General features: G+C 38.5%; 2 protein-coding genes and 1 long non-coding RNA gene across 7 annotated transcripts in view; 2 read left to right on the top strand and 1 right to left on the bottom strand.

Moving 5' to 3' along the window:
* nav2b (neuron navigator 2b) overlaps nt 1–19,576 on the top strand; it is a 118,501-nt gene extending 98,925 nt beyond the window's left edge. For 3 of the 4 annotated variants that reach the window (XM_073868596.1, XM_073868593.1, XM_073868594.1), the window contains 17 exons: nt 207–290; nt 1,503–1,614; nt 2,454–2,620; nt 9,312–9,484; nt 10,835–10,915; nt 11,255–11,408; nt 11,489–11,641; nt 11,719–11,811; nt 11,894–11,989; nt 12,079–12,247; nt 12,355–12,587; nt 14,962–15,116; nt 15,231–15,302; nt 16,071–16,267; nt 16,374–16,492; nt 16,588–16,791; nt 16,890–19,576. In XM_073868596.1, coding sequence (XP_073724697.1) covers nt 207–290; nt 1,503–1,614; nt 2,454–2,620; nt 9,312–9,484; nt 10,835–10,915; nt 11,255–11,408; nt 11,489–11,641; nt 11,719–11,811; nt 11,894–11,989; nt 12,079–12,247; nt 12,355–12,587; nt 14,962–15,116; nt 15,231–15,302; nt 16,071–16,267; nt 16,374–16,492; nt 16,588–16,791; nt 16,890–17,015 — 2,388 coding nt within the window. In that variant the 3' untranslated portion in view covers nt 17,016–19,576. The remainder of the gene's footprint in view (nt 1–206; nt 291–1,502; nt 1,615–2,453; nt 2,621–9,311; nt 9,485–10,834; nt 10,916–11,254; nt 11,409–11,488; nt 11,642–11,718; nt 11,812–11,893; nt 11,990–12,078; nt 12,248–12,354; nt 12,588–14,961; nt 15,117–15,230; nt 15,303–16,070; nt 16,268–16,373; nt 16,493–16,587; nt 16,792–16,889) is intronic. The other variant, XM_073868595.1, reaches the window with a different exon arrangement.
* Nucleotides 19,577–20,226: 650 nt separating this feature from the next.
* Nucleotides 20,227–23,639, bottom strand: dbx1b (developing brain homeobox 1b). 2 transcript variants are annotated; one of them, XM_055193259.2, is made up of 4 exons: nt 22,760–23,639; nt 22,454–22,555; nt 20,898–21,088; nt 20,227–20,806 (listed from the first exon to the last, which is right to left on the bottom strand). In XM_055193259.2, the coding sequence occupies exons 1-4, from the start codon at nt 23,109–23,111 to the stop codon at nt 20,498–20,500; spliced, it is 954 nt and encodes a 317-aa protein (XP_055049234.2). In that variant the 5' UTR covers nt 23,112–23,639; the 3' UTR covers nt 20,227–20,497. The 2 variants fall into 2 exon arrangements, with proteins under 2 accessions (XP_055049234.2, XP_055049233.2); XM_055193258.2 differs by having other exon boundaries at nt 20,898–21,100; nt 22,760–23,526.
* LOC129434326 (uncharacterized) lies at nt 20,688–21,553 on the top strand. The gene is made up of 2 exons (XR_008640715.2): nt 20,688–20,828; nt 20,985–21,553. It is a non-coding gene; the product is annotated as an uncharacterized lncRNA (long non-coding RNA).
* Nucleotides 23,640–24,666: the final 1,027 nt, after the last annotated feature.

Below are 24,666 nucleotides of genomic sequence, written 5' to 3'. Positions count from 1 at the left end.
GTTATCATACAGTCTGGTCACATAGACATAGTTGGCGCCCTGGGATACATTACTGACACTTTTTTTTAGAAATATGATCATACTTTAGTTGACTGCTCAGCATCTGGTTTAATTCTATAACTTTGAGTCTTTGTCCATGTATGGCTGTTCTTAGAATATAAAAGTGATTTATCTTGTGAGTGAAAATATTTTGTATGCATCTCCAGGCTCACCTTGTGGCAGCTTTTGAACAAAGTTTAGGAAACATGACCATTCGACTGCAGAGTCTGAGTATGACAGCTGAACAGAAGGTAAGTGCGAGTGTGCTGGGGAGCTACATCTCTCAAAACCTCCCTTTGGAAACATCTGGGGTAGTTATTCAACATGGATAGGGTTTATACATAAATCATGTTTTACCATTTTAGAATAAAAAAAATTTTTTTAAGCTGGGTTAAGCCCGAAGTATAGTCTGTTTTTTACGTGTAGGCGAAGGGTAGAATGCACATTCATGCAAAGTATAGTTTTTCACAGACATTTGACGCATGCGCATTACGACAAAATGCAATGCATTTCCTGGGCAACATACTACATTCTCATGTACGCACATGCGCAACCTACATATACAAAATATGTGTGGTTACAAAAACTCGTGCATACTATTCTGTTTGACGAAATTTTTGTCACGCGCAAAGTATGCAGACCCGCAAATATGCATAAAAACGAGGCTATACTTCAAGCTTTACAGTCTATAATCATAAGGATATCTTTATATAAAAGCCACCTTTGTGTGATTGGCCTTTTTTGGTTTTACGTACTGTACATTGCGTAGTTGCAGTCAAATTTCATTTATTTTTTTTTCATAGCAAGTAAACCTAAAATATCATTCATAATGTATTTGACTATAAATGTCATTATATATATATATATATATATATATATATATATATATATATATATATATATATATATATATATATATATATTATTTATTTATTTATTATTTATTTATTTATTTATTTATTTATCTATTAGGGATGCACCGATATGGAAATTTTGGCCGATACCGATAACCGATAACTCTTTATATTTGGGGGCCGAGAACCGATATATATATCTATAGGCCGATAAATATTCATATTATTTTCACAATGAAAAACTCCCAGACCGCGGACATCTTGTCTTTGCGCTAGACTAGCATACTCTTCTTAAGCCCGCAACACGTGTCATCTTCGTGCTATGTCACAGAAAGCTCCAATCAAAACTCCACATGGCCAGCAATGAGCAAGTGAAGTGGTTCAACAAACCAAAATAATCCATCATTTATTGCCTTTCATTTATCGGCCTAATTTTGCTATCAGACCGATAACCGATAATATTAAAAATAAGCAGTTATCGGCCGATAACGATATGTCGGGCAATATATCGTGCATCCCTAATATATATATATAATTTTTTTTGTAATAGGGAAGTCCCTATAGATGTGTGTTTGATATGAGTGTTGATATCTCTCTAATCATTTGTAGGACGCAGAGCTGAATGAATTGAGAAAGACCATTGAACTCTTAAAGAAACAGAACACAATGACTCAAGCCACCATCAATGGAGTCATGAACATGCCAGACCCCAACCGTAAAGGTGACACATCCTGAGAAATTATATAATACAGCAAATTTTATAGTTACACATTGGATTAATGAAACTGTACAATAATTCATGTGTGACCCTGTCTGTTAAATTCAGGCTAAAGTCTTAAACATTGATTTCAATCTTTGACATGGCCTTACTCAGTCAGTATTAAAGATATCTATAGATATTAAAGGAATAGTTTTCTTAAAAGAGAAATCCAGATAATTTACTCACCACCATGTCATCCAAAATGTTGATGTCTTTTTTTGTTCAGTCGAGAAGAAATTATGTTTTTTGAGGAAAACATTGCAGGATTTTTCTCATTTTAATGGACTTTAATAGACACCAACAATTAATACTTAACTTAACACTTAACAGTTTTTTTCAACGGAGTTTCAAAGGACTATAAACGATCCCAAACGAGGCATAAGGTTCTTATCTAGCGAAACGATTGTCATTTTTGACAATAAAAATAAAAATATACACTTTTAAACCACAATTTCTCGTCTAGATCCGGTCCAGCGCAACCTCACGTAAATGCGTAGTGACGTAGGGAGGTCACGTGTTACATATATAAAACGCACATTTGCGGACCATTGTAAACAATAAACTGACACAAAGACATTAATTAGTATCATTCCACATACAGCAACGTCGGAACGGTCCTCTTTCAACACACTTGTAAACACTGGGGCGGAGTTTCGCGTTCGTCCTCTGTGACCTCTTGACGTCATAACGTATTGCGTGAGGTCACGCTGACGCTTTCAGGACCGGATCTCGACGAGAAAACAGCACTATGTATATAAAATAAAATTATTTGATTAGGGTTTTATCGTTTACTCTCTTAGTATCTATAGATTCAGTCAACGGGTCACCTCAGTCCCAGCGAGACATGCAGATCCACAGGCAGCCATCCTCAGACAGCGTCTCCAGCATGACCAGTGCCACCAGCCACTCCAGCATCGGCAGCAACCTGGAGCTGGATGCCAAGAACAAGAAAAAGAAGAAAAACTGGGTAAATGTTCCACCTTTTCAATTTGAAAGAATGAATAATTATTTCTCCTTTTCGTAAATGTCGATATTTTCAAAGACTAATTCAGGATGAAGTACAATTCTATTTTCCCAGTCTGGCCAAGCTTGTGTTCAACTGGTTTAGACCCTTTAAACCAGCTTAAGTTTGGAATACACTGCAGTATTTTTGCACTCCTATAAGATCATTAACACACGTATCACACTATGCGACATGGACCATTTAAACTTTGGTACGACAAGCATGTGTCCGATGATGACACGGAGGCTTCGACGGCTGCATCACACATTAGGCAACGTCACCAGTATGCGCTAGTGGTAAACAAATACCAGTACGCAGGTCGTAGCAGCAAACACACTGAGCGTTGATCATGCTGAATTTCTGACACTGTCAGAAAACTAGCGTAGGCTATCTTTGGATGCAAGACAGGGAAAATGTCCGTCTTTGAACCTCTCTCACTGTATGATATAGGACCACAGAAATTGTGACGATTGTTTCACAATGGCAATCTTTCTTCTGGGACAGCCAAAAATCATGCAATGTATCCCAGGCTTTAGGTCCACAACACATTTTTAGAGATGTTAATGATTATATACAGTGGCAAGAAAAAGTATGTGAACCCCTAGGAATAAACTGGTTTTCTACTGTGATTTGCCATGAAATGTGATCTGATCCTCTTCTAGGTCACAACAAAAGACAAACACAATGTGCATAAGCTGACAACACACAAATAATTCTAGTTTCTTGTGTCTTTTTTGAGAACCCCCATTAAACATTCATAGTGCTGGAGGAAAATGTAAGTGAACCCTTGAATTTAACAGCTTGTTGAGCCTCATTTGGCAGCAAATACTTCAAGCAAGCGCTTTCAGTAGTTCCGAATCAGACCTGCGCATCGTTCAGAAGCAATTTTTGCTCATTCCCCTTTACAAAACCGCTTTAACTCAGACACATTTGTAGGATGTCTGGTGTGAACCGCTCTCTTGAGGTCTTTTAAATTAATTTTACCCTCGATGATGGCAAGTGGTCCAGGCCATGAAGCAGCAAAGCAAGCCCAAATCATGATGTTCCCTCCACCATACTTCACTGTTGGGATGATGTTTTGATGTTGGTAAGCTGTGCCCATTTTCCCAAAAAATTCAACTTTTGTTTCATCAATCCATAAAATATTTTCCCAGTAGCACTGGGGTTTGCCAAGGTGCTCTTTTGCAAACTTAAGGCTCACAGCAATGTTTTTCGGGAGAGCAGCGGCTTCCTCCGTGGTGTACTGTCATAGACACCATGCCTGTCCAAAGACTTGCGTATGGTAGACTCAGGAGAAGAGCTGTGTGCCCGTTCCGATGATGTCTTCAAGCCTTTAGCTGTTACTCGTGGGTTCTTCTTTACTTCATTGAGTATTCTGCATGGTGTCTTAGGAGTCATCTTGACTGGGCGCCCACTTCTAAGAAGGGTAGCTACAGTATTTAACTGTCTGCATTTATAGACAATTTGTCTAAGTGTAGACTGATGGAGGTCTAAACATTTTGAGATTGTTTTGTATCCCTTTTCAGCCTTATGGAGTGCAACATCTCTTGATCAGATATCTTTATAAGAGCATGGTTCAGAAGAGCTGATGCTTCTTAGGGCGCACTCACACTATCCAAACCAAACCGCGCTCGGGCGCGTTTGACCCCCAAAGCCTGGTTTGTTTGACTAGTGTGATCGCTCTGTTCCACGCCCGGGCGCGGATTGGTTAATCGCACCGCGGCCGGGTTGCAGAGGTGGGCCGGAGCGCGGTTCACTTGGGCTCAAGCGCGGAAGGCTGTGGTGTGAGCGCAATCGCGCCTGAGCGCGATTCAAAAGGTGAAGACGTCTGTTGCGCGACCACTCACCTTCATCTGCCGCCGTAAAAACCTTTTGATGCGCGCAGCGGGGTTACTTGAATGTCCGAGCTGCACATGTGACAGATCAACTAAGCAATATGATGACATGTGAGAGGGCTGTCTGTAATCGCGCACCAAACGACTCCCGGTCAAAAACACAGACTTATCATTACGGTGGGTTCCAGTGTTAAGAGAGAGCTTTACTTCCTGCTTTTTTCAAAACAAACGCATCTTAATGACGAAAGCGCGCCCGGACTCGGATCGATAAAAAGTACAGTGTGAGTGCGTGCACCATGGGGGAGAAGGGAGGGGTGACAATCGCGCTGGGGCATGGTTTGGTTTGGTTTGGATAATGTGAGTGCGCCCTTAAGGACAGCAATCTTAAAATGTGTGAGTGTCTTAATATCAACCAAAGTTGCACTAAACCACACATTTAAACTCATTTTATTAATTGGACTCCAGTTTTCCAGCTTCTGACAAAATAAGCTTTCAATAAAGTAATTAGTCCATGGGCTCACCTACACTTTCCTCCATCACAGCGAATGCCCAATGGGTGTTTCCAAAAAAGACACAAGAAACTGGAACCATTATGTCTTGTGAGCCTATGCACATCGTGTTTGTTTATTGTTGTGACCTAGAAGAGGATCAGATAACATTTTATGGCAAATCACTGTAGAAAACCAGTTCATTCCTAGGGGTTCACATACTTTTTTTGCCACTGTATGTGTTGCACATCATTTAAAACAGTAATAGCTGTCACAAATTATAATACAAAGTGGTTATTTTGCACTTTTTGGGGCCATTTCATTCTTCTGGTTTGGATTGTTAAGTTGAAATTGTCCAGCAGAGTTGAGTTACTTTTACGATGATTATGTACCTTGATATTGTAATTGCGGTTATTATTGTGGAGTTAATAGATTTTACATTGACGTTTTGAAATGTTTCATAACTTTCTGTCAAGCAGCTACATGGTAAATTCAAAACATCTGAAACTAAATAATATAATTAAATATAAATCACAAATAATTATGGGATTTATGTTGTTAGTAAAAAATCCAAAACGTAAAAAATCTCTAGTAGTAGTAAAAAATCTCTGATTCTGAATTTAAACATACTGGCGAAACGCACAGAAATAAGCACAGATGGACAGCTGTAATTGAGACTTTTGGCGATTGTGTAATTGTCTCACCCGTATTTGTAATCCCGATTCGTTTTTCGAATAATTGTGCTGCCCTTACTTTTATAATCTGTATTCAGATTAGTGCTACCAGTAAGTCAAACCATTTAAAACTTGACAATATTGATGTTTCTTTTTCATTTGTTGATGTCATCAGTCTCCATGTGCAGGAGGAAAGGTGAATACCTCATTATAGAAAATGTGTTATTTTGTTACCAACTTAGTGTTAACTTTCTGCATGTGACAAACATAAAAACCAAAATAATCAAATTTGATAAAGCTCATAATACATGCTTGTCAAATGCAGTGAATAGTGTGTGATTCAAGAGTTGGTGTTTGTTGACCATAGATGTTTGTTTGTTCATTTAACGATCTATGAATTTATTTGTCCTCCCGCGCTCAGACTGTGTCGTGTGTTGGAGGGAAAACGCAGGATAAATATGTACTACGCTAACCTTGACGTTGTAGTGTTGGTGTTTTGGTCTTGGCCTATTATGTTGACGGTCACTAGGATGTAGATCATGTGACGCTGCTGTGGGTCATTTAGTAGATGAGTAAATTCCCTCATGCTATCAGCACATTTACACTAACCAGAACATACTACTACTAGATTATATTGATCCCTTTATTGTATTTAGCTGTTGGCTTGCTGTGTCCTTTCAAAATCTTTAGACATTTTAGATTATATTCTAACGTGAACTCTACTTACAATAAGAGTTTTTGAATTTTAGCTGATAATGGTGTGCTGAAATTTTTATATTTTATTTTTCCTTACGCTTTCATGTCATGGTACAGGTATCTGAGGTAAGATATGAAAAAATAGTGCTGTTATTTCATATTTAATTTCAAAGATCACGTAAATATGCTAACATTGAGATCATACAGTTGTGTAGTGCATGACGAGTCATTAGCATTTCTATCTTTCTTTTTTCAAAAAAAAGTCAATTCTTCATGCATATTTCTTTCATTTCAGCCTAAAAATTAAGGTGCTACAAAAATTCATCAAAGCAGTGGTGCAAACAATGTTTGGTTCCCCAGAACTTCAGTCGAAGGTTCCTAAACCAACCATTTTTTTTACCGTACTGTAGTCTGAAGAAAGTTTGTTCACTTTTCTTTGGATGTAAAAGGTTCTTAATTGAAACAATAAAGTCAAAAATATTTATTTTATGGCATCATGTAGCACCTTTATTTTTAAGAGTATATACAGTATATGAACAAAAGTTACACTAGCCTATGGCCTTAACACAAACACATATAGACTAAAGCCGCCTTTCCACTGTACACAGCAAAAGACCTCAGATAAACCGGAAGTCGTTAATTCCCTATGGAGAGAGTCGCAAAGGGGCTGCATGGGGTGCCAACCACCTGCGGATGCGTAATTTTCGGATCAGATTTGAGCTTTGGATGCGTTACAAAAACTGAAATTGTGCGACTACACCGCATGCAACAAACCAACCGGAAATTATATATTTCAGTCAATACATAAGGTGCGATGTGAAAATGATTAGTCCTTTTATGTTTCAGTTTATTAACACTTGAATCCTTTAATAACAATTGATTACCGATAAGCAAAAAATTACGAATTTAATATTTATACGTTATTATTTTTAATCTTGTCTCCATCTGTTTTTACCCAAATATTGTCGGTCTTTGTCATATATGCATAGCTGTTTATTGTTTTATTCATTTGCATTCATTTCTCTCCAATGTTGGCACAGATTTTACCATTAAATTGAAATTTCATTACCACTGCCACTAGGGGGCGAACTCCGACAGTGGTGTCCGAATGTCATGTACAGTGGAAAGACGGCGTACAAAGCAAAACTATGAGTCTTTAACTCTTTCCCTGCCATTCCCCGCCATTGAAGTTATCTCAATCTGCAATACCGCTATTATCCACCAGGTGGTGCACTTCCGCACCTTATAAAACCCAGAAGTATCACCCTAGGTTTTGAGGATCGCTCTGAATCTGATTTCTGATAAAAGTCATTTTCAAATATGGAATTATCTCAGCTTTTTGCTTAAAATTTGGTGTTTTTGAAGAAACCTACCCATATTAGGGTGTGATGGCGCAGTGGATAAGACACACGCCTTTGGTGTGAGAGACCCGGGTTTGAATCCACTGTGACACACCATTGTGTCCCTGAGCAAGACACTTAATCCCTAGTTGCTTCAGAGACGTGCGACCTCTGACATATAGAGCAATTGTAAGTCGCTTTGGATAAAAGCGTCAGCCAGTGCTTTAAGTGGGCCGGAACGCCCCGGTACGCAGTACCGCCACTTCTAAAAATAGCTCTTGAGCGTACCACCACCTCTACGTGCGCCCAGAACGTGCTTTTAGCGTACCGGAACGCTCATCTGTTTAAAAATCAGAGGTTTAATTTAATCATTTGGCTGCGCTCCGCTTTTCAGAGCGCCCTTAATGTACGCTTCCTAATTCGTTCCACCGAGAGCAGAGACTACATTACCCATACACCCTTGCGTTTACAAGTTAAAAGCGCATGCGTCCTTCAGTCAGTGTCAACGTGCTCTGGAGAGGTGTGTGTTTGTGTGTGAAACGCGCAACCATAGCTGCTCGGTTAAAATGAAAATACAATGAACACGTAATATATGCCCTCCTTGTTTTAGACTCTGAGTAGTAAAAGAACGCCGTCAGAATCAGAGGACTCGCTGACATCCCACCAAGCCAGAATGATATTGCTGCAGGTCAGACGCAAGCCTTGTAGGTACGTGATAATCTCCGCTGTCGCGGCTTTCAGTTTGGTTCCCCTCGACGCAACTTCGGATTTTCTCAGGCGATGTGCAGAAAACACTCTTGAAATTGTAATATACATTTAGTTTAATTGCTAAACTAAAAGTAAACGAAATTTCAATTAATTTAAACGACGTGGACAGTAGTTTTACCACCCGCAAAATGGAAAACAATGGGACAAAATAAATGACTTTAATCAGAGTTTCAAATGGCCAGTATTCTGTTATTCTTGACCCCATAAACATGGTCTTGGTGTCATTTTAAAGTTTTTTTTCAAGCTTTTTCTATCTGAACCACTAGTTTTAGCATTTAACCATGCTGAAAATTTTACTCACATATCTACCTTTTGCACATTTTATTTATGTTCAAAAACTCTTTCTACAGTAGCTCTTTCTAATGGTATTTTTTTCAAAATCCTTTTGCACATTTTATTTATGTTCAGTAGCTATTTCTAGCTCAAGCAAATCCACAAATTTATAAAAGGATTAATTATTTTTTACAAGGTCGTCTGTTGACTGCTAAATATAAACCCCTTCAATATAGGAGTCGAGTCAGCAAAAAAAAAATAGAGTACCGGCACCTCTTTTGGGCCACTTAAAGCACTGGCGTCAGCTAAATGAATAAATAAAATAAAAAATAAATACATTTGAGAGGTGATAAAAAGAGAACTGATGAAGGTAGAATGAAACTTTTTTGTTCTTTCATTTAATATATTGTATGTTTATATATTTAAAGAAGAGCATTTTCTGGGAGGCATTCAACTTTTGTGAAAATCATGAAAAATGCTGGCGGTGAAAGAGTTAATATCTTGTGAAGATAATTATGTCAACTTTCCTGGTGCATATCAAAGCAAGATGGTTACTTAGTTACACTTTGTTTTCTTCACAGCTACGAAGCTCCTTTAAACAGGCATTCGGGAAGAAAAAGTCTCCCAAATCTGCGTCTTCTCACTCGGACATCGAGGAAATGGCCGACTCTTCTCTGCCATCTTCGCCTAAACTCCCTTATAACGGCTCGATGGCCTCCTCACCCATGATACGCAACTCTCACTCCAGCTCCCTGTAAGTCTTTCCCATGTCCGCTCTCTCCTAAACACCTGTTTTACATGTAAGTTTAGCCAGAGGTTTTGCTGGTACCAACAAGCCCTGCTGAAAAAACAACCAAGAATTTGTTTTAGGTCCAGGCCAGTTGGTCTGCCAGCATGATCTTTCTGGTAAAGCTTGTTGACCAAGGAAGTTTGATAGGGACACATCCAAAACCCAGAAAATTTTAAGCTGACCTTGGCTTGGGTCAAACAGCACATTTTTAACCAGGAGTCTACTAAGCATTTAATATTGTGGAAATGTTTTGAGCTTTGTCTCGGAAGAGAGGATGGATTTATAATCGACATGCACCATTTACAGTGTGATTTAGTCTAGCGCTAGGTGGACTTTAAATATAACTCGTTATAAACAATAGTGTTTGTTTTACTCTCACCAAACTACTATATCTGCTGTTACCAAGTAACTCTTATAGAGACAGAGCGCAGTTATGCAAATTAAAAAAAACCACGCCCACCGGGGGGGAACGCAATCCAACCGTCTCCATTGACTTTGTATTGCAAGAACCGGCCTCCTTGTCATTTCTGGCTTATAACAAAAACTGAATAATGCCCAAAAGCTGCTGTGTGACAATATGTACAGCTAACAAGCCAAAGAACCCAGAAATAAGTTTTTATAAGCTGTCGAGCCGTAAAACCCAGCCTTTAAGGAGAATAAAGTGGATCGCCGACTACGTTTCCCTCTAGTGGACGCAGTTTTAATAATAGTAGTACTATGAAAAGTTGCCTGTATCCATTTTTGTGTCTTTAAACACTCATTTTTTGGGGTCGACAGCTTATAAAAACTTATTTACAGATTAAACCTAAAAACAGAATAATACCTAAAAGCTGCTGTGTGACAAGGTGTACATCTAACAATCCAAAAAAAAAAAAAAAAATACGTTTTTATAAGCTGTTGACTTCAAAAAACAAGCGTTTAAAGACACAGAAATGGATACAGGCAACTTTTCATAGTACTACTATTATTAAAACTGCGTCCACTAGAGGGAAACGTAGTCGGCGATCCACTTTATTCTCCTTAAAGGCTGGGTTTTACGACTCGACAGCTTATAAATACGTATTTCTGTGTTCTTTGGCTTGTTAGCTGTACATCTTGTCACACAGCAGCTTTTAGGCATTATTTAGTTTTTTGTTATAAGCCAGAAATGACAAGGAGGCGGCCTCTCGCAATACAAAGTCAATGGAGACGGTTGGATTGCTTTCCCCCGGTGGGCGTGGTTTTCAGGTTATGACGTCTCTATTGTGATGGCACTTTTAGATAAAGCATTTTATGCATTTGTTATTCTCCCGGTTCACATATGTGTTTTCATAGTCCTCAGCTGTCCTCTCTGCCTGCGTATGGGCACGGCTGGGGCAGTAGCAGCCGGTCCATGAGGTCTGCCTCTCTGGCACGGTAAAATAGACGAAAGCAAACCCTACTTTATCATTATTCTTTAATCTCTGATGATCAAATCCCAATATAAGAGCAGACTTTCAACCAATGACTACAACACATCAACATAGCCAATACCACGTAACCGGTTTAAACCGTGTGCCTTGATTGGTAAATAATTATTTATCTGACTGATTTTACTTCCACAGATAATTAATGGACAACTCACATGCACAACTAACTATTATATGATTTTTTTTCAATCTAAAGCACTGAACTAAGACTAAAAAGTATTTTAGTATTGTTGCAAACCAATCATTTATTCTCCTTTTGTGCTTCAATATGGCAACCATGTTACAGGATCTCCGAGTGCATGGACAGCGATGCGGAAACAGTCATGCAGTTACGCAGTGAACTGCGAGATAAAGAGATGAAACTGACCGACATCAGGTTGGAGGCTCTTAGCTCCGCCCACCAGCTGGACCAGCTGCGAGAGTCCATGAACCGCATGCAGGTAAGCATCTTACCACAAATTTTTTTTTTAGGTTTATTAAGAATGATTGTGGTTTACTTAATGTCATTTTACACTAACAGATTGAGATCGAAAGGCTAAAAGTGGAGAATGACCAGTTGAAGTTGGAGAGCCGGGGCAGCAGTAGCCGAGCTCCATCTCAGGTGTCCATCTCTCCATCATCTGTTGGTTTATCTTCTCAACTGAGCCTTACAGAATCCACCAGCCTGGATATGAATGACTTCTCTTCACTCTTCTCTGCAAACCTGATTATTAAGCCTCATTCGTATATATTGTGGCTTTTATAGATATGTTGTTGGAGGACAGCGGAGATGGTACGTCCTGGAAAGAGGGACAGCATGTAAAAGTTGTGGTTAGCCTGGAGAAAGACGCTCGGTGGAAAGAGGTACGACTTGAGAGTTGTTAAAATCCTCATGTGGTCATATTCCTGTTGTGGATATGAAAACATCTCTGTACTGTTTTTACAGGAATGCAGACCTTGCCAGTTCCTGTTGGGCTGCATTGGTGTCAGTGGGAAAACCAAATGGGACGTTCTTGATGGTGTAGTCAGGCGCCTCTTTAAGGTACAAACACCTTGCGTTTTACGTTTACTACTGAGCTGTTATTTTATATAATAATAATAATAATTATTGTGTTGTATTGGACTTCATAGGAATACATAATGTGTGTGGATCCTGTGACTCAGCTGGGTTTGAACACTGACAGTGTGTTAGGATATAGCATTGGAGACATTCATCGCACTAGTGATGCCGATACACCGGAGCTCTTGCCGTGTGGTTATCTTGTGGGAGAAAGTGATACCATCACTGTTAAGTTGAAAGGTACCGTCTGATGCTTTTGTACCAACTGTTCCTTTAAATAGAAATTGATATGGTATTGTGCGAAAGTGCCGCAGCAATTGTCTGAAAGCGACTGTTCCCATTTGCAGACTCCCTCGACAGTCAGGACAGTTTGGCGTTTGAGACGCTCGTTCCAAAGCCCGTTCTGCAGCGATACATATCTCAGCTTGAGGAGCACAGACGTATCATCTTCTCAGGACCCTCGGGAACAGGAAAGAGCTTTCTGGCCAGCAGACTGGCCGAGTACATGGTGCTAAAAGAGGGAAAGCAACTACAACATCAAGCTATTACCACCTTCAATGTTGATAACAAAACTACTAAGGTCAGTTGAACCACTGAGCTACTTTGAAGTAAATGATCTATTACGTTTTAAAACAAGTGGTGTAGTGTTGCCCGGAGAAGTGGTTATAGTCTTAATTTATGATCTTAATTTTTTTTAAGCAGCCCAACTTAGGTTGAATGCCCTGTGTTATAAACAGTGAACTAAATATGCAGGACTATAGTTTTTACATGTCACTCCAAAATGGGCCAGTGTTCTCACTTTTTCTGCTTGACTTCTCAGCGTTAGGACAATTAATATTATTAATCAGTGTTTAGAATTTAGAAGTGGGTATACCTCGTGCCGTTAAAGTAAAAAGAAATGTTTAACTCTTTCCCCACCAGCGTTTTTTTAAAAAAAAGTTGCCAGCCAACCCCAGCAGTTTTATGAGTTTTCACAAACATTTAATGCCTTTCATTTTCTTCTTTAACCTCCCAAGCTTTGTTTGTTTCTTCCAGCTATTTTGGGGTTAGGAAGAACCAATAAATAAAATAACCAAATATTTTTCTTTGAACATGAAGCAGTGTAAATGTCCATGTTTGTGTACAACAGGTTCCAGTTACGCAGAATTAAAGGATTAATCTATTTTCTTAAAAAAAAAAAAAAACAGATAATTTACTCACCACCATGTCATCCAAAATGTTGGTGTCTTTCTTTGTTCAGTCGAGAAGAAATTGTGTTTTTTGCGGAAGAAGATCCAGGATTTTTCTCATTTTAATGGACCCCAACACTTAACAGTTTTAATGCAGTGAAAAGTTGCGGTTTCGGGGGACTCTGGACGGTCCCGGGCGAGGCGTGAGGGTCTTGTCTAGCGAAACGATTGTCATTTTTGGCGGGAAAAGTGAAAAGTATGCACTTTTAAACCACAGCTTCTTGTCTTCCTCCGGTTGTGTGACGCACCAGTGCAACCTCACGTAATACGTCATGACGTCAAGAGGTCACGAATGACGTATGCGAAACTACGCCCCAGTGTTTACAAGTGTGGAGAAAGAGGACCGTTCCAACGTTGATGTATGTTGAATGATACTAATTCATGTCTTTGTGTCAGTTTATTGTTTAAAATGGTCCGAAAATGTGCGTTTCATATATGTAACACGTGACCTTTTTCACGGTCGCACTGGCACGAGAAGTTGTGGTTTAAAAGTGCATATTTTTATTGCCAAAAATGGCAATCGTTTCGCTAGATAAGACCCTTATGCTTCGTTTAAGATTGTTTATAGTCCTTTGACTGCAATTTTAAACTGCATTAAAACTTTTAAGTGTTGGGGTCCATTAAAGTCCATTAAAATGAGAAAAATCCTGGAATGTTTTCCTCAAAAACATAATTTCTTCTCAACTGAACAAAGAAAGACATCAACATTTTGGATGACATGGTGGTGAGTTAATTAACTTTTTTTTTTCTCAAGAAAGTGGACTAATCCTTTAAGTATTATGGTGCAAACAACAAAAAATGTGATGTCCACGTATGTGGACACACCACAGGTCTTAGGAGGTTAAATATATAAACATACAATATATCAAATGAAAGAACAGACCCTCTGCTTTCAAACAAAAAAAAATTTATCCAGTCTTTATCTGTTCTCTTTTATCACCTCTCAAATATGGGTAGGTTTCTTAAAAAATACCAAATTTTGAGCAAAAAGCTGAATTTTATATGTTGGTTAAGATTGCCACCTAGTGGATATAAGCTGCAATATGGACTAATCATTGGCAGGGAAGTGTTTTCTCTTAATTGGGGGAAACAGTTAACATGATAATGTCAAACACAAAAAACAAAATCAGCAGGGTTTAATTGCTTAGCATCATTTTAAAGTATCCAATATATTTAGTTTAGCACAGGTTACACTTTACAATCAGATTGAATGCCAAAAAGATGCTGAACGCCACCTTGTTCAAAAATGCGATTATGATATTAACTAAATGCTCTCTGCACATATTATACGTTCATCAAATACATTCGCTTTAAATCTGCTTTATCCCCACCTCAAGCCATTTACAAATTCGCTGAACGCTGTTATAATTACTGACTAATAACCTTTACATTGACATTAAAGTGAAATGACTGAACCTAAACATAAAAGTCTGAGAAAAAAATGCTCATTTACAGGAAAACACGTCAGACGCCTTTATAGCGTTTTGCATCTAAACTCCTCAACCAATACAGTTGGTTAAGTTAGTTCATTGTGCATTGATTTGAAAAAAATATATATTAGTAAATGCTGAAAGTAACATAAAATAAGATTATTAAATGCTTAAGAAGTATTGTTTATTGATTTCTGTTATGTTATTAGCTTACAATAACAAATACAAACCTGTGACCAAATTTATAATAATAAGTTTCCAGTAACAAGAAATAAAGTTTATTTTTTTAATCTAGGAGCTGAAGCAGTACTTGTCCAATCTGGCTGAGCAGTGTAAAAACAGTGGACAGCTTGTAGACGTGCCTGTGGTGCTCATCCTAGACAACCTGCACCACGTCGCTTCCTTAGGAGAGATTTTCAATGACCTGCTGCACTGCAAGCATCATCAGTGGTGAGCAAACTTATCTCATTTATTTACATCCCCATATATCTGCCATTTTGCTTTTATTCCTTGCTTTTCATGGTAACTATAACATTAAAAAATAATTAAATAATTTTCTCACAGTCCATACATCATAGGAACCATGAATCAAACCCCTTCACCTACTCCAAACCTACAGCTTCATCAAAACTTCAGGTACCATTTTATTCATCTTATGGTTTGAATCTGTAAAGCATTTGGACCCATATGCATGTTGTTTATGTGCCATATTAAACCATTTAGCGAATTAAACAAAACATTTATGTCATAGTGTAAGCTGGAGGTTATGGGTGCGATAAAATGCATAGCTTAAATGCAGGTGCGCAAATTTAAAATGTGTTCGGAGTGTCATGCGTGTTGCTCGTGTTTTCAAAATATGTGTTTGTTGCGTCATGTGAACCATGTGTGTTTTGTCGAAATAAGTGCCTGCTGCACACGCGTCAAAACCGTTTATGATAAAAGAGACGCTCACGTTCACAAGATACACGCAAGACACTCACTTAACAGTAAACTCTGATTACGCATGAGATTATGCGAGTATCTGGCAAACGCGAGCGCCTTTTTTGTCATAAACCCTTTGGATGCGTGTGCAGCAGGCACTTATTTTGACAAGACACGTTATGCAGGTTCATTCGACGTGTCGAACACATATTTTGAAATGAAGAACCACACACATGACGAGCTACATACATGTTGTGACCAACTTCAAAAAGAAGTCACCGGCTGCCACCCTAATAAAAGCATCTGTCAAATGGATAAATGTATGCCCATTGCTTTAATGGGACACTTGATGGGCCCCCTAGTGGATAAAACTGGCCTTACATTTGCATTTATTTATTTAGCAGATGCTTTTATCCAAGCGACTTACAAATAAGTGAGCATTTAACATTTTGTAAGCAGTCTTACATTTGGTCCATGTTTCAGATGGGTTTTATGTGCCAATCATACTGAGCCAGTGAAGGGATTTCTGGGTCGATTCCTGCGCCGGAAGCTTCTGGAGACAGAGATCAGCAGCCGCGTGAGGAACGGAGAGCTGGTGAAAATTATCGAGTGGATCCCGTCTGTTTGGCATCATCTCAACCGCTTCCTGGAAACACACAGTTCTTCTGATGTCACAATTGGTACGTCACAACCTTATGTTCTTATGAGAACAGCATATTATATTTAAAATTGAACTATTTAATAATCCCAAATACATTTGGGTTAATAATGTATTTTATTACACAGGGCCTCGCCTTTTTCTCTCCTGTCCGATGGATGTTGAAGGTTCAAGGGTGTGGTTTACTGACCTGTGGAACTACTCCATCATTCCCTACATGCTAGAGGCGGTCCGAGAAGGCTTACATGTATGGCCACCTTTTTATATGCTGCAATTTTAGAGACACCCTAAATGGGGAAAAAAATGCACTTCGATTAAACTCTTCCCCTTTGATTTCTGCAGATGTATGGGCGTAAGGCAGCATGGGAAGACCCGGCTAAATGGGTGATGGAAAGTTTTCCCTGGGCGTCCAGCCCGCAGCAGCACGAATGGCATTCGTTGCTGCGACTCCGGCCAGAAGACGTCGGGTTCGATGGCTTCTCTCTTTCACAAGAGGGCAGCCCGGGCAAACAGCCAGCTCAGAGTAAATCAGAGGAAGATCCTTTGGTACGATATAAAATCCCAAATGATATTAAGACGTGTATATATTTTTGCATGATTAAAAATGATATTTACCGTTTTATAACCTCTTTTTTTGATCATAGATGAATATGTTAATGAGACTGAAGGAGACGGCCCACTGCACAGGCACAGAGAGCTATGACAGTGATTCAACAAGCAATAGCCACCAAGATGATATGTTGGACTCTTCGTTAGAATCGACACTGTGAACTATAATAACATTTGCATTTATGCATTCAGCAAACACTTAAAGTGAATTCAATGCGTACATTTATCAGTATGTGTGTTCACTAACCCTTGACCTTGGGTGTTGCTTGCACCTTGCTGTACAAGCTCAGCTACACTAGGGACCAGGACTCTCTTTTTTTATGTTAGATTTTTGAATATAATTACAGGGTGCTGGTAACCCTGAACGTTCATGAAATTCAAGGTGCTGGTAACCCTGAAAAAAATCATTATTCATTTACGGTACACAAACCCGGATTGCACATCCACTGGAATGAAAATCTGATGATAGAGAATCAGTTTTGTATTTGACTTCTTGTATAAACATCAGACAGAGCACATGTAAGGGTCTTTTCATTTTCTGAAATGGACTGTAGATGGCAGTATACTATAACTATATGCATTATACTTCTAATGACCTCTCATGCACCTCCTTGTTGCAAGCAGCATTTGCTTATTTTATATTCTCATTACTGAATTAATCTAATACTGAACTTTATAAACTGGATCTCATGGGTGACTTTAATGCACTAGTGAACTTTATTGGTGCTTTATAACAATGCCTTTATAGAAATACAACTATTGTGATGTGCTGAGAGGTGCTACCTGACTTTTGGGATACAGATTTGTAACTTTATACAAATGCAAACAATGCAATGACGTTATGGGGCAGTTCCCTGCAGGGGCGTAGCCACAATTTTATTTTTGGGGGGTCCTTCCTTAAAATGACGGGGCAACTCACATATATATAGTTAGAAAATAGCTGCATTTTACCGCGCAGCATTTTGATTGGTCAATTTATCAATCAGACTAAGAAATCAACATTTTCTTATTTTATCTTAAGCAATTGGAAATCTGAGGGGGGCGGACATGTAAATGAGGGGGCCAAGGCCCACCCAGGCCCCCTCGTGGCTACGCCCCTGGTTCCCGGACAGGTTTTAGATTAATCCAGGACTAGTTAGTTATATTAGGACATTTAGGTAGTTTTTTACAAACATAGCTTACACAAAAAATACTGGTGTGGATCTTGAGATAAAACAATGGCACTGATATATGTTAAGATACATCAGTGCAAATGCTTTTCAATTAGGGCAGATCAAACAAGCATAATCCTAATCTTGGAATAGGATAAGGCCTGTCTGGGAAACCACCCCTATAGGTATTAAATGGTGCACTGTCTTTGATGTGATATAATATTAACTATATTGTAGTTGCTTTTTGGCAACAACAGAGCATGTGTTAATAACTTAATGATATAGTAACATAATGGGTTGGTTGGGAAAGTAGTAAAAATATCAAAGATAATAAGATTTTCTGGAAAGTTATCTCATTGTGTGTCCAGAGAATCTTTTGTGCCTCTTTTTATGCAGCGTCACGAATATGAGTTATCAAGAGAGCTGTTCATCTCTATGCAATGTTGTTACATTCAAAGAATATTTAACATTTCTCATGATGTTCCCGTTGGCAAATACTACCAAACAATATGAATAAATAAATATCACAGACATTTAACCTCTAGCAACACTAAGTTTTACAAAAAACTAAATATTACAGTAGTTTCTTTTAGTTTTTGGTACTTTAAAAATGTATAGAGGGTATCTAAATATCCTATTTAAAAAAGGTGGTATATCATAAAATGTCATTAATATTAACAGTGGTAGCACTTTTGTACGAACTTGCATTTTCATTTTTGCAAAAAAATAACAACAACCACTGGTTATTACATTTGCATTCGTGTTGAAATCAAGACTTAAAGACGAAACTGTGATTTTTGTAGATTCCAAATAATTGTAATTCTACAGCTCAAGGACAAGTGCATTAAATGTGAGAGTCCTCTATGTAAGAGTAAGGGTTTATCCAAAATACTTAGTAATGCCTTTCTATTGTGCATATCATTGAAGGCTATACATAATGAATATCTTTGGGGGTAGTTATACATGTATTCAAAAAAAAGTCTGGCCCATGGGTGCGTGTGATGTGCTTTACTCTGAATTGAGAGTTGGCGTGTCTAGTGGCCCCCTCAGGAGCATTAACATGACACATTTGCATGAGGTCCAAATAGATTACTGGGGGTAAATTTATTTGGATGACTGCATGTTATTTTAAGCAGAAAATGAAATGTTTTTATGCTTTCGCTCATTTGATTTTTTTGTAAGTTTCTAGAACATATTTTAGTATAAGACCCTTTGCAAAATGTCTATTTTTGTCTTTTATTTTGCTCTTTTATTTGTTGAAGCACAGAAAGATTATTTTGTTGTGTCTATACTGCCAAGATTTAGTCCATAAACATGTGAGAAGGTTTATGTTAATATAATGAAATGAGGCAATCCCAGATGGAAATAGTTGAGCTGGTGTTGAGTTTAGGAATTTTGTTTTTGTATATTTTCAGTTGTACTATATTTTTGTAAATATTTTGCCTCAAGTGGCTTTTACTGTAGTCTTTAAGATAAAGTTTTTAAAGTTGTTATTATCTGTTCAGTTGGTTTATTCTAAATTTTAGTGCTCCCATTTGACACTTTCTAAAATAAACAATTTTCATATTCAACTATCAGTTGCTGTCATTTATTCATGGCAAACCATGGACATTTAAAAAAGTTAGGAAATTGAAATTCAGAAGTTGACCTTCACTACTTTTATGATATATTAAATGTTTACACGTTCCTTAACCTCTTAAGACCCGAGTTTTGGTTTGTATTTTTTTTTTTTCAGATTTCTAACAGCTATTTTGGGGTTAAGAACCAATAAATATAGGCTATTAACCAAATACTTTTCTTTGAACATGAAGCAGTGTAATTGTTCACGTTTGTGTACAACAGGTTCCAGTTACACAGAATTAAGTATTATGATGCAAACAAGAAACAATTTGATCTTAGGAGGTTAAATATTTCTTAAAATATATTTAAATATTTTCTTGATTTTAATATATTGCCTGATGAAGTTGGAAATGCTTTTTAGAAATGTGTGAAACATTTTGTTCAACGTTTGTTATGTTTGGCTATTTTTAGATCTCTGATGTGCACTTAAATATCCTTTTGCCTCATGATAATTTAAATCAAACCCCGAGACAATAAAAAAATCTACAAACGTGCAATATGATTTTACATTGTAACCTTTGACAAGCGAAAAAAAGGAAGACACAAATGAAATGTATGGATTTTTAATGTGTAAAAATATTTTCACATATAGGCCTATATACATCTTTACAAAAAACATCAGTATACAAAATAATATAAAACTTTTAAGTTAGAAATGTGCCTTCTACGCATTTAAGATTATAGAAAAACAATTTAAAGTCAAGAAGAAAGGTATTCAAAATATTCGTACGAAATATTTTACAAGCTGCCAAAACGCAGCAGTAATATTCTCCTCAACAAGTGACAAGAAGTCAGAGAAGTACGACCATTATTTAAAAGTTATTTTCCAGGCCTGTGCATAAACATAAACTAAACGAAGTTTGTTTGTGTGATCATGATACAGTTATTTCCTCGTCTTCTGAATCTGAGAAATCTGAGTGCTTGCTCGAGACGGAAGATGAAGTGAAATGTAAATCTGCGTCGCGGACGAGCTCGTGATCTCCGCGAGACTCGCAGAATGGCGCGCGCGGGCTTTCTTCTCTCAGCAAGTCATTTTCAAACTTCATCCCGACATCGCTCAAGTCAGGATTGGGGTTCATTTTCGTCGGTAGGGTTTGTTCCCTGCATCCACCTGACGAAAGAAGCTCTCTTTCTTTGCAATTGCGCCATTTCATCCGTCGATTCTGGAACCAAATTTTTACCTGACGAGAGAGTTAGCAAAACGTGAGCATGTTTAGCCTACTTCAGACATTGAATAATGATATAAACAGGCCTATGGACATCAAACCTTACCTGAGAGTCTTTGAGGCCGAGTTTCGTCGCCAGTTTCTTTCTGTCTGGTTTGCTGATGTACTTTTGTTTCTGAAACATCTTTTCCAGAGCTTTCCGCTGCACGTCGGAGAAAACGGCCCGGCGAAGCATTCCTCTCCTCGGCTTCCCTCTGGCTGTCAGCGGCCATGTGAAAGTTCCGGGAATTGGCACTGCTGAAGACGAAACTATTAACAGAGGCAAATTTCACTATTAGACTATGCAAACTGTGATATATAATAATATAATTCTTAAAATATGGTAGCAAACGATGAACATGAAGTACATATTGCGCTTTAATGTTTATAAAACTAGTCTGTTTGAGTGATAAGGAACGAGGAAGCTAATTAGCACATTGCTCGGTTCCCAAAAGCATTGGTATGGTAACAAGGGCGAGCAGTCATTCAGAGCGCTCCAGTGGAAGATAGAGGTGCTAATGAAGCGTGGACGGTAATTGTGTAGTAATGAACTGACTGAAAAAGGCTTAGGACAGGCCACTAAAGCCATATATTACGGCCACAAAAGAGATTTACACTTTAAAACTAAACACAACGGCATGCCAGGGACATTTTGAGAATACTGATGGCGGGGGACTATGTTTGCCCCCAAATATTTTCATTAAATGGACACGAAAAGCCATTCACACTGCTCAAGTTGTTTTGTTGACGCATTCACGCCGCCGTGAAAGGAATCAGTCTATTATCGTTGGCCTGAATGAGTGCACGATCCTCACAACGTTTTATAAGCCATTTTCAAAGGCTATTTGTAGCACGCATTCATTGGGGTGATGGACATGAAGCTTAACGCAAAATAAGGCCACTTTTTATTGGTTTTATTTTGGGGTATACTTAATAGATTTAAGTAAGCCAACACTGTGGTCATCAAGTTTAGATTATTTGAATCCAATTCTCATTTTCATTATTATATGATTAATTGAAATTGCTCGGGAATGCAGTAATTAGCACTAGACTAGTATATATATCATGAAGCAATTTTCATGCTACTACGTGAAACCCAAAATTTTGCTGGGACGTCCTGTGACGACTCCCCACACGCTATGTGGTCTTGTGAGAATATTGAAACACTGAATAGAAGCTAATAGGGGAATTAGTCCATGACTGGTAAATGCCTATCAGCAGCATGCTTAAGTCAACGATGGGTTTGTGTGTGGCTGCCCGGAGGGAGCTGACCAATTGGTCATGGTGCTGAAAGCATTGTTGCCAATCAGTAACTAAGTACACTGGCTCGGTGGGAAAAGCAGCGATGAAGAGACGCCAACAGTTTGCTTGTGAGAGTGGACCCGCCTTAAATTTGGACCATGACAATTCCGGCTAATTTGTGGATTAGGTTAAGCGGTGCAAAATGTCAGCAGTCACTGCGTTTGCTAAATAGGGCATCAAATTAGCGAGACTGATTCCACAATGTCCGACAAATTCCAGCATTGGAAGCAGCTCTGAGGACCCATCAGTTTTACCAAATTAAGAAATGGCACATATACAAATTGCCAGAGACAAGCAATAGTGTAGCTGTAGATGACCCACCTGGGAAATATGCTGATCTGATGAATGGGTGGAATGAGCCGTCAAAACAAGGGAAGGGAAATGTTTTTGCACTCATGCTCTGTACTGATGGTGGCGGCGAGGCTGTGACACAAAATAAAATGGATCACAATCAGATGAAGTGTCATTATATTATTAAAGAATGGATGACATTTCTGATCCATACAGTTTTGTCAAGAGGGCGTTAATAATAAAATAATAATCATAATTAATAAAAATAGAAATGTATTTTAAGCATGCATTGTGATAATGAATGAAATAATTATGTCTAAAATCAGAGAAACTTACCGTTTCGTGGTGTTGACGCGAGAATCGCATTCACTCCAAATTTCAAATAATTTGGGTCGTTGCCGGTAAGTGATGGCGAGCTTGATCTTTTTGGCAAAGACGTAAACATGGAGACGTGGACTGCAGAGTTATTCAAAGTTGTGGCTCCCGTAGCCGGAGGAGATGCGCTCGGGGACGGGATGCTCCTGTGCATGACGGTGGCAGGTCTGCTGATCCGCAACAGGTCCTCCACCAGAAAACTCGAGTGAGTGGTAAAAGCCGACTGTAAAGTTGGTGGTAAGGAAAGACCGGCCGAGGGCCGCAAAAAGTTTGGATACATAGCAGGCGGCGCAATAATACTTGGCAACATCATTGCACCGTTTTCGTCAAAAAAGAGAAGAATTCACGTGTCGCTACTATTTCACTGCAGAGTCGTGTGTAGTTAGAGTCCAAGAGGGCAGACTGAAGGAGCTCTTGCCCGTCCCTCTCTTTTCCAGGGGTTTTATAATGGACCACTGGAGAAGCCTTTTCTGGGGTGACAGCTCTAACAATGAAGTTCAACCAAATTCTCCCCGTGAGTTCCGTTTACTCTGGAATCTGTGCGCCCTGATTGGACAGCACAAAAACAACAGATTTCAGATTGGATTAGACTTCACAAGTAAACCACAGTAAAGCCCCTTTACAAAAAATGAAATGAGATACAAAATTGAAATAGTAATCAGCATCATCAAAGTCTTGACGTTACAAAGACTTCAATAAAATGTCAATTTAGTTTCGCCATCGAACGGGCAGAAATGCGGGAAAATTCTTATTTTCTTAATAGCAAACCTATACCTTAACAAATAATATACATTAAAGGATAGCCAGATTATGATTTTTGATACAGTTTTAATTCGTTTAAATTTGTACATGAGTTAGTAGATTTTTAATTCGTTTTTAAAAACAAAGTAGCATAAACAAAAACCGTCAATGACACCGCTAAACAATAAAATGGCAAAATAGTTTGACCAAATTTGTATTATCCATTATTGTAAACACAAAGGCCAATGCAGGATAGTTAAATCACTGAAAATTATATTTAGAGTGGCTAGGATAGATAGATAGATAGATAGATAGATAGATAGATAGATAGATAGATAGATAGATAGATAGATAGATAGATAGATAGATGCACGGTTGATTGAATTAGACTTATAGGTCACACACATTTCTTCCAGTGAGTTACAGATGGCAAAAAAGAGGGATTTAATTTTGAGAGGAGCTGGGTCAGAAAACATGCTGCGCCACACGTGGATAAGGTTTAATGCGCTATGGCAAAGCACAACCTTTTAAGTATTGCTGCTGAACCGCAGGAGGAAAATGGCTAACGCCTACCGATAAAATATATTATTAAAGGAAAAAAGAGAGAACAAAAGGATTTCTTCTTGGAGGGGTTTATTGGGACAGACGCTCTCTTCTGTCAGATGCACCAAAAGAGGTGAATCCCGAGTCCTGTGGGCTAAGACCTGTGACTAATGGCGTTTGACCGCTACTCTGTCAGGATTTGTCCCACTAACCATTCTTTCTCCCGCAGCTACCTTCACATTTATCTCCGCGGAGTCAACTCGTGTGCTTTGATTTAGGGAAAAAAGACGAGGTGAAGACACAGTCCGCGTGAGCCCTGAGCGACGACACGGCCACTAACTCTCCATGAAATGATATGCGCCAGGCGTTGATGCTTTGCACGAATGATTTGTAATACTGGATCTTTTTAGGCGATATTTTAGAACTTTTTAAACGGGATCTGTTCAACAGCCGCCTTAGTCCATCTTAAGAAGTCTTAGCAAGCATCTTAGTAAAAGTAGAAAAATCTTTGTGGGGGGCACCGCTGTGTGTGATAAGTGGCAATGCTGGGACAACTGTAATACTCCTATAAAGTATAGCTCGAA

This window comes from Misgurnus anguillicaudatus, chromosome 6, assembly GCF_027580225.2.
Source record: "Misgurnus anguillicaudatus chromosome 6, ASM2758022v2, whole genome shotgun sequence".
Classification (NCBI taxonomy): domain Eukaryota; kingdom Metazoa; phylum Chordata; class Actinopteri; order Cypriniformes; family Cobitidae; genus Misgurnus; species Misgurnus anguillicaudatus.
The sequence above is the reverse complement of the archived record's forward strand: the minus strand, read 5'-3'. Positions and strand labels throughout refer to the sequence as shown.